This window comes from Hibiscus syriacus, unplaced genomic scaffold (assembly GCF_006381635.1).
Source record: "Hibiscus syriacus cultivar Baekdansim isolate YM2019G1 unplaced genomic scaffold, ASM638163v2 tig00110402_pilon, whole genome shotgun sequence".
Taxonomy (NCBI): Eukaryota; Viridiplantae; Streptophyta; class Magnoliopsida; order Malvales; family Malvaceae; genus Hibiscus; species Hibiscus syriacus.
Window position 1 is genome coordinate 1566113 of NW_024062722.1, and position 10388 is coordinate 1576500.

At 34.9% G+C, this 10388-nt stretch overlaps 1 protein-coding gene and 1 pseudogene across 1 annotated transcript; one reads left to right on the forward strand and one right to left on the reverse strand.

Annotated features, from left to right (window-relative positions):
* The first annotated feature begins 253 nt into the window (after positions 1-253).
* On the forward strand, positions 254-2090 carry LOC120123600 (probable polygalacturonase). The gene is made up of 5 exons (XM_039142450.1): positions 254-647; positions 753-873; positions 969-1143; positions 1246-1316; positions 1409-2090. Exons 1-5 carry the CDS (start codon positions 327-329, stop codon positions 2074-2076), a joined length of 1356 nt encoding a protein of 451 aa, XP_038998381.1. The 5' UTR covers positions 254-326; the 3' UTR covers positions 2077-2090.
* Positions 2091-2256: 166 nt separating this feature from the next.
* Positions 2257-6225, reverse strand: LOC120123601 (annotated as a pseudogene).
* Between the last annotated feature and the right edge of the window lie 4163 nt (positions 6226-10388).

The window sequence follows — 10388 nt, forward strand, 5'->3', positions numbered from 1 at the left end:
AGATTGCATTATATTTATCGTGATTGCGATAATAGTATGTGTTATTGTGACCATTGTAGGTATCGCACTTGTACATTAGTAACAATTTCGAACAACACCTTTATATATAACAATACTGGACCGCTATTTAAATCCGGGGACGAATAGTAAACCTCTTCATTGATTGGTCCTTTGTTTAAAACTATGGAAACTTGCAAGGGACAAACATCAAAAAGGAATGACATGTTGCTTGAAACCACACCACAAGCTTCCCTCGTTGCTTACAACATCGGCCTCTATTTAAACTCATCTGCTCTAAACCAAAAACCAATGTTGTTTTGTGGATAATGGAAATGTGGACAACCCCAAGAAGGAACCAGGTTCTTGATACCATACTGCTACTCGGAATACTTCTGGTTTCGATCGACATAAAGGGAGTAGAAAGCCGGAAGTACAGTGCTTCATTGACGGATTTCGGAGGTGTTGGCGATGGAGTGACGTCGAATACAAAGGCTTTTCAGGCTGCCATTTTCAACCTCAGCCAGTATGCATCAGATGGTGGATCCCTACTCCTTGTTCCTGCAGGAAAGTGGCTGACTGGTAGTTTCAATCTTACCAGCCATTTTACTCTCTATATCCACAAAGATGCTACCCTTCTCGCCTCACAGGTTAGAACCTCTCATACACCCACACCTACCCTTCTCGTTTTACGCGAAACAAAATTCGAGACATGGTTTAAGTTTACCGGTTTTCGTGTCTGAAACTTGCGCCAGGATGAGAGTGAATGGGCTGTCATTGACCCTCTCCCGTCCTATGGTCGAGGAAGGGATGCCGACGGCGGAAGATATATCAGTCTTGTTTTCGGAACCAACCTCACCGACGTCGTGATAACTGGTGGAGAACTTTAATTATCAATGAGATTCATCAAAGCAACATCAATAGTTCATAGATTCATCAAGTGCTAAAATAAGGACTTCAACATATTGCAGGTGACAATGGCACTATTGACGGTCAGGGTGTTACCTGGTGGGACAAATTCCACAAGGGAGAGCTGAAATACACCAGGCCTTACCTTATTGAAATCATGTATTCAGATGAAGTTCAAATCTCTAATCTCACTTTGATGAACTCCCCTTCCTGGAATGTTCATCCTGTTTATAGCAGGTTTTTGCTCCTCTCGCTTTCGAGTTTAGGGTTTCGGTTTCCTTAGCATGCTGCTGGAACATTGGTATTGTGTTCTAACATCGTTTTGTCATTAAAATGCAGCAATGTCGTTGTTCAAGGATTAACTATCCTTGCACCAGTAACTTCTCCGAACACCGATGGGATCAACCCAGGTGAGAAAGTGGACACTGTATCAGATAAGGCTACCTTAAACAGCAGCATGTTTTACTTCTTATGGCCTTAAAATGGTATTGTTTTTCTTCAGATTCTTGCACAAATACCCGGATCGAGGACTGCTATATCGTCTCCGGGGATGATTGTGTAGCCGTTAAGAGTGGTTGGGATGAGTATGGCATCAAGTTTGGTATGCCAACAAAGCAGCTGGTGATCAGAAGGCTCACATGCATTTCACCATTCAGTGCAGTGATTGCACTAGGTAGTGAGATGTCCGGCGGAATTGAGGACGTAAGGGCCGAAGACATCACAGGCATTGATTCTGAGTCGGCTGTTAGGATTAAAACCGCCGTCGGACGAGGAAACTACATCAAAGACGTATATGTGAGAGGGATGACCATGAAAACTATGAAAATGGTGTTCTGGATGGCAGGGAACTATGGTTCTCATCCCGACAACGATTATGATCCGAATGCATTCCCTGTTATCCAGAACATCAATTTCAGAGACATCATTGCTGAGAATGTGACAATGGCAGCTAGATTGGAGGGAATTCCAGGCCATCCATTCTCTGGAATTTGCATATCAAATGCCACCATTGGATTAACACAAAAGCCAAAGAAGATTCAATGGAATTGCACTGAAATTGCTGGTGTGACAAGTAATGTTACACCTCAGCCCTGCAATCTGCTAACAGATCAAGGACCAGACAATGCCTGCAATTTTCCAGAAGACAGCTTCTCAAGTGCCAAAGTTTAAGTCTTAAACAGAAATTTGTGACATAATATAAATTTAAGATATCAATTTCTTTTATGTAACATGAAGTTATAATTACAAAATTTGTTCTATATAATTACAAAATTTGTTCTATGTAAGAAACAAGGCTGTTCTTTACTCTGGTTGTTTTGATGCTTGAGTTCTTAAAAAAAAGAGTATTTGAAATTAACAAAAGAAAGGGTCATTGATAAATACATCCACAATCTTTGCACCGAGCTCTTGAACTTCCATTATATAGTATCAAGAAGGAAGTTCTATGGCTGTTTCCAATCATATATGAACCAAAAAAACATCCGATCGGGGCAATGTCGACCACATTTGAGTCCCCAATCTCACAAACCAGGTAAGCTTCAGCTCAACAAGGAAGCAAACTTGAATGGTATTCCTAACTTCTACCGACTCTGATGAATATGAAGAACATCATATTTAGGAAATTCCGGAGAGAGAAGTCGTTCCCACTACTATATTTGTCCATAATACTCGAAGGATTGAGTCTCTTAATGGGTAGGATGTGGATTGAATTTCACAGATTCCTTCCAGATAAGCTTTTGACCTGGTCTTCGGTGCATAATGATTGCTCAAAATCGAAAAGGAAAGACTTAGCACAGACGGGTTCATCCTAGATATCATGAAGAGATGCCAAGTATGGGTGACAAAGTGCCTCATCAACTGCCGAAAAGATGTAAGAAAACAATCACGTATACGTGGAGACCAAAAGGAGAAAAAAAGGAACCATCAGAAATGATGAGCTCGAAACTCTAGTTCTCGGTTTGTACCTGTAATTCTTCTGTTGGGATCAAATACAAGCATTTTTTCTAGCAGATCAACAGCCCCATAAGACATATTTGGGAATCTAGCTGAAAACTGTTGCTTCATACACTGTGGAAGCTGTCTAACATATCTTTTGGCATTATCGCTTCGAAGGAATCCAAGACTGGTGTCATCGGGTGAACCTATCAACTTTTGACCCAAAAAAAGAAGCATTTTCAAGGTTAAAAACATTGACAAACTGAGGTTTACTAAAAGAAAGAGAGCATTTAAAAGAAGGGGAAGCCACAAAGGCTGCTAAAAATAGAAAGATGGTACACATTAATCTAACCAATGAACTTCAATTTTCAAATTAGACATTTCTTCTGAAAAATCTGGACTAGGATCATAGATCATGTGAGACCACATGAAGAATACTTCAGTAGAAGTTGACTACCTCTGTGATGAGTCTCAGTTGATGAACATAACCTTTGCCTGGAAACAGAGGCTCTCTTGTCATAATTTCACCGAGTATGCAACCAACAGACCAAATATCTATGGCAGCAGTGTATTCTGAACAATTAAGGAGCAACTCTGGTGCACGGTACCATCGGGTGACAACATACTCCGTCGTGAAATCTGTTTGCCAATCCAAAGTCGCCAATCTTAAGGTCACAATTTGCATTCAGAAGCAGATTGCTTGGCTTAAGGTCACGATGCAAAACATTTGCAGAGTGCACATATTTCAGCCCTCATAACAACTGATATAAAAAGTACTGCAAAGGTTTCATTCAGTATCAGTGTCATGTTTATGCATTGTCATACAAAATCAAGGTATGGAAACATGCAGTTATATAAATTTCAGAGCAGAAAGTTAGATTGTAGGCTTCTTTTAAAGGTTTCTGCATGAATGTTATCATTCATGTTCGCTCATCTTGTGAGAAATGTTTTCAAGTAGGGCCAGCAAGACCTCGGCATTAAGGCCTGCATATGAAGCCCGGCGCTCCTTAAATTCTTAAAATACGGATAGCAAGTCTGGTTTGCTCGATACAGTCAGATGAGTGTCATGGATATTGTTTTATCATATTAAGTTTAGAGCACTAATATGAGGGTATATGTCTAGTCAACAGCTCCAATATAGTATTGTTGCTTCCTCCATTATTCAAATCAATCAAGGCTCTGGTAGAAGTATGATAATAACATCTAAAAAGAAAAACACATGCCCATACCCTTCAAAGGAAGAACTAGCTCCTTCAATAATTAAAGAGAAGTTATATCAGTAACATAAATGTCTCTGAAAACCGTTCATTCAAACCTGACAATGATCATTTGTCAATGGTTGGTTAGAGCGAATTATCTGATGAAGATCGGTGTCCATCAATTCATAAACAATGTAAACATCATTGAAGGCATCCTCTTTTGGTGGTCGAATGATGTCCTTGATAGCAATAACCTATATGGAGAGAATTGAGTAGCAGTTCCATGCATAATAAATACACAGCAGATTGCTACAAGAATAAACTTAACTCATACTACGTATGTGCACTTGTGCAGATCAATTCACTCAATTAGGGAAGATATATGGTTCCCATTGAACATGTTCTGCTTTACATGTAAGCATAAAGGTATTTTCTATTAAAAGGCTAAATGAACAAACTGTGAAACCATGTTAGCTCCGATTGTAAATTATAGTATCTCTCCCTTAATTTTGGCACAAGTAATCGAGATAAAACCACCATAATTCATGAATCCCAATAAGAAAGCATCTCAATCATCCTTCATACTGCATTAGATAGCATCTCATTATTTGCTAAGAGCTTGTCAACAGATTGCACTTGGTGTTCCTAAGTGCAAAAATAACAACAAAAAATAGGAGTGCCAGGACCGAAGAATGTAAGAACCACAAAGGAAATGCATATGGTGGGTCATAGAAGCCAGAAAGTCATTCTGAGCTCTATTAAAGAGGGAGGTGGGATGTGGGAATACAAAAGATGGATTATTTCTTAATTGATTACTCTCCAAGGTTATGTTATTTGCATTACTATGCCTAAAAAATGAAAATAAAATTGCAATTTCTGGAACAGAGTCCGTCTTACATTTTCGTGGTCCATGTGACGAAGAAGTTTATTTCTCTCAATGTCCTTTTGGCATCTATCCTATTATCAAATGCATTACCAATCTTCTTAATAGCAACCTCCTCGCGAGTATCTGAATTAATAGCGGCACTGGAAATGAAAAAAGAAATACAAGTGATGCAGTTCACAGCCACACTAATGAAGTATCAAAATCCCAAGTCAAATGTGAAAACACAAGAAAGCTTTTCAAAGATGTTTTCCATCCATAAGCAAACCATCATTTCATTTCACCTCACTCTTTCTTCTCTGAAGTACAACATGGCAGGATACTCTTCGAAGAATCCCGAAACTTGTAAGTCCAAATTCTTGCGCTTAAACCGCACTCATTAACAAGTCGAATCACATATAACAGACTTAAGAACAAGAACTACGGTTAACACATTACATGTAAATAAATTTATGCTATAAGGTTTGATATGCTACTTATTTATTCATAAAAATCAAACTAATTCAATCCTGTTCCAACTAAAGTTAAAGAAGGTAAATCAATAAAAAAAAAAAGATCCCCAAATCTTAGTATCAGGGAGGCCAGCAACTCCATCACGGAAAAACTCTAAGGTTGCCAAAGGAAAGACTCTTAATTTAGCTAAAAACAACATCAGCTGCTTTAAAATCAGCAGATAAGAAGAAGTTTCTTTGATTATTAATACATAAAACATATCATCTACAAAACAAAAACAACTTTTTTTATGATTCAACAAAGAATATCCTCAAAAGAGTAAATCCACCACATACACACAAACAGAAACCCATCAAATATTTGAAGAAAAAACATTCAACTAACATAAACAAATTACTGAAAAAACTTACCAGACAATGCCATAAGCACCTCTACCGATTGGACGAATAGGAGGCACGTACTTACTGGAGACCTCAAACCAGTTACCGTAAACATTGTAGTGAACATATTTACCTCCATAAGTGTGCACACCCTTGATTTTGCTTCCCTCTGAGCTTGCCTCTCTCGTACTTGCCATATCCTTTTCAATTTTTTAACCCCTTTTCCCCCTCTTTCAGCCTCGCCACCTGCTAAGCTTGAAACCAAGTTCAAATAAAAAGTCTGGGTTGTTTTCTTTCAGCGTTATAGATGAAGAAGAAGCATCGTCGGCAACTATTGTTGTGTTTTGATTTACTCGGTGATGTTTGTTTTGGCTGCCAAAGCCCAAATGCTTGTTTATTTGAATTTTCTTTTTCCTCTGGTTTGCTGAGATTCAGGGTAGATTTTTTCTTTAAATGTTTGGCTTGTAAATCCGTGAACGAGTAAGACTTATACGAACCAAACGTACAGTGAGAATAAAAGATTATCAAAGAATATGATTACTGAAAATATTATATTATTATGTTTGGTTGATTTAGTAAGAATATAAGATTATCGTGTTTGGTTGAAGGAATAAAAGATTACTTGAATGTATATTTTATCAAATTGACCTTGTTCTATATTATTTAAGGTGTGAAATTCTAATTATTTAAATAAAAATTATTTATATAAAAATTCATCGATAATATATTTAAATAAAAATTATTTATATAAAAAATCATCGATAATATATTATTTTATTATTTAAATATATCATGTATAATTTTAAATTTAATTAATATTAAATTTTACATAATTTATTTGAAAAATATATTAAAATTTTACTTCAACATAATTTATATAAAAATATATCATATTTAATTTAGGGATTTTTAATTTTCACTATGATATTGAATCGACCATGACGATGATTCCTTTGAGTAATATTTTCCACACAAAATAGCTTCCAAAATTCTCTGCATTGGTGCCTTTAAATTTATTTGAAGTGAATGCTATAAATATTATAAAAATTGGAATGTTATTTACATGCTAGGTCATGCATGCATAATGTAATGAATTTGTGTATACACTATACAAAGATTTCGAAAAAATAATGAGTAAGTAGCAGAACCAAAAAAAATTCAGACTTGAAGGAACATACTGGGCATAAGGTCAGCATAAGGTTTTGATTCACCTTTCATGGTGTTTACAAGAGGCAATTCTAACATCTGGTGCTTCCTCTCCGGTTTATTTGAAGGCCATTAATGCGGTGTATATTTCATCGGTTTTTTTGAGGTACATAATTGAGAATTCACATAATGACAACATGGAGTTATGCTTGTCTCTTCATGAAAATGAATCGGTTTATAAGGATTTCATGACTGGTAAATCTGTAACTATTTGACTTGATTTTTATTTCTAATGTGCATATCAAAAGATTGAGAATCTTGTAATGCATAATGTGCTTACCTTCATTGGTACAATAGATGTAAGGTACACCAGGGCTTAATAATGCATTTTTTTACATTGGCATTTCTGCTTAATTTTCTCCTAATATTACACTATTTTTCTCGCAAATCCTACGATGTCCCTTCTACACCAGGAGTTGCTCAACTTCATGCTTGTTGCGATGTCAACTCAACTTCTTTCTGGTCCAACCCCAGGGCCAAAAGATATAAACCCTTTTCTTGATGCTGCAATGTCTCAAGTTATAAGTTAAGACCTTAGCATGATATTTTAAATATAAAAGGATTCGGTCCTGAAGAAAAATATATTCAGACAAAAGAAGAAAAAAACATCAACAACAGGATATTGCATCTCCTAACAATCATTTACATGGCTACAAATAGAAAAATGGTATTAACCTAATTAATTTTAAATATATGTGCAACAGAAAGTTTAGACAGAATTAACAAAAAGATGGTATAACATAAAAGGTGCATCAATTGCAATTTTCTTTTGAGATACATCTGGAAGAGTTAGTAAAAATCAAAAAAATTCCAAAATAATAAGAATCATGCCTTATGTTTGAATACCTTATTGTACACTTTTAAACTTCAAGAGCCCAAGTAAGAAAGTTCACTATAGTTCAAGCAAAATATGTATATATATAAGTTCTGAAATTAACTCAAAATATTATCAAACTTTTCATCGAGAAAAGCTTACTTCAAACTAATGGCTTTCAAGCTACAACCTTGTAACACTAGCAACCAAGGAACACCTATTTAACTGTTCCAAATAGCAAAGTGAAGGTTTTTTCTCTATCGAGTTTCACTATATATTCCACAACCTATCACCAAAACTCAATAAAACAAACAATGCTGCTACTCAAATTCCTATCAAACTAGAATTATAACGAAATCAGTATGGTGAACAAGGTGATGTAAACCTTTTCCAACGCCATCTGAGCAGCAGACTGCTCAACGTCTTTCTTGTTTCTTAAAGGACTCAGACACAACAGTAAAAACCGTAAATTCCAAGGTACATCGATAAAGGCAAGACCCCTTCTGAAGGATTGTAAATCCTGGGCATCCATTTTGAGTAGGTTCCTCTACTTCCTCTACCGAATAAGAAGCTTTACTCCCAAACTTTTGGTGTATAATAGCCTTTGGCGTAAGCGTTGGCTTTCTTATTACCTGTGCCAATGGTCCTCCAGTTTCCATGCGACTTCCAGGTGTTTGAATAAACCAATATGGAAAACAAAAACTGAAAAAGTTCAGCAAACTATCACTTATGCAAATAAAATGGTAAGAACAACAACTGAATCAAACTTGCATTTCACCAATTGCATAAACTAAACCCTAGAATAAAAAATCAAAAAGAAAAACAGTAACTTAATCATATTCTATACAATCAACCAATAAATCATAGAAAATGAAAATATAGTAATGAAGAAAGACCCGTTAATTTCTTGAATGGTGGAAGATTGAAATCTATTGTGTCATGAATATGAAATTAATTCCAACTCCAGAATCAATGTTCTGCAATTGCCAAACACAAAGATGAGAAGAACACAAAAATTTGAATAGAAAAAGGCAGGGAAGTGAGAAGGACGGAAGTCCTTATAAGGAACAAGTTGGGGAAAGCAAAATAAATGAAAGATAGTGGAGAAAAATCTTACCAGGAGAAACTCAGTGGGAAACCAACGAATTTTTCGCAGGTAAGCTCACGGGAGAAGAAGATATCACAGAGGCAAACTCACGGGGAAAAGAAGGGTATTTTAGCCCTTAATCCCGAGAATAAAAATATACCTAAGATACAGATGGGAATAACATTCCCGGAATAAACCCACAAAATTTTACTGTTGGTATTGTGATATTACCCTCACTTGGGAATCTTGTATATCCAAACATGAGTCAGGAAAAAAATATTCCTGGGGGAATAATAAAATACTTGATCCAAACGAGCCCTTAGGATTTTTGAAATTAATAATTCTTTTTGGTTAAAGTACAAAAATGTTCTCCAATTATAAAAATTATAAAATAATCTCGTAATTATATGATATTATTTTATTAAGTACTTATTATTAAAAGTTATAAAATAATTTTTTAATTTATATATTTTAATATCATCATTTTTTGTTGAAAAATTAACGGTCGTCTGAGCTAGACGTTAACTTGTTGACTGAATATGATAAAATCATATGTTAATGATGTCTATTGATATTGTTGTTGCTTTCAAGTACTAGATTGACAATATAATGCTTTAAGCACTAACTCAATGACATAATGTAAACAGAGACTCGATCCACAAAATACAACTTAAATAGTTTTAAAATCAAATTTTGTCATCTGAGTATGTTAGTGTTTAACTCAGATGACCGCCAAATTTTAATAAAAAATGATTATTTTAAAACATATGAATAGTTGAATAATTATTTTATAACTTTTAATAGTCGGTGAATCAATAAAGTAACACCTTATAATCATAGATTATTTTGTAACATTTAATAGTTGGATAATTCAACGAAGCAACGACTATAGTAGGGACCATTGGTATATTTTACCCTATTTTTTTTAATAAAAATGTAAGTTTTATTCGATAGGGTTTTATTCAGTACGTTTCATATCCTCTTAATTGTCTTTATCATTCCAATGACCTTGTGCCACGTGTGTCGTTTCATGTTTTTGATTCCACACATTTCCTTAATTGAAAGTCAATGCTTCCTAATTGTAATTGAGGTTTGTTTACTTTTTATTTTATTTTTGAAAACAACTGCTACAACCTACGCTTTATTTTTTGAAAAATAAATATCATTGAACCGTCTACTAAATTTTATAAAGATCATTATATTTCTCTAAATAAATAAATTTAATTTTGTATATTTACATATTTTATCTATTTAACATTCCCCCTTTGCTGAAGCGTATGCAATAATAATTTTTTTTAATTAATCACTGATATTTGATCTATTGACTGATTAATTCAGATCAGATACTATAAAGATAAAAACTATCCTCCCAACTCAATTTACTTTATTCACAAATATTAATATTTAAACTTTAACTTTATTTAAGGACGTGAACTGATTGTTGGTCCTATTAGTCTATAAGTGGGACTCACTTGAGGTGGAAAGCATATTTTCATTGAAAGTGATGCAGCAAATCTGATCCGGC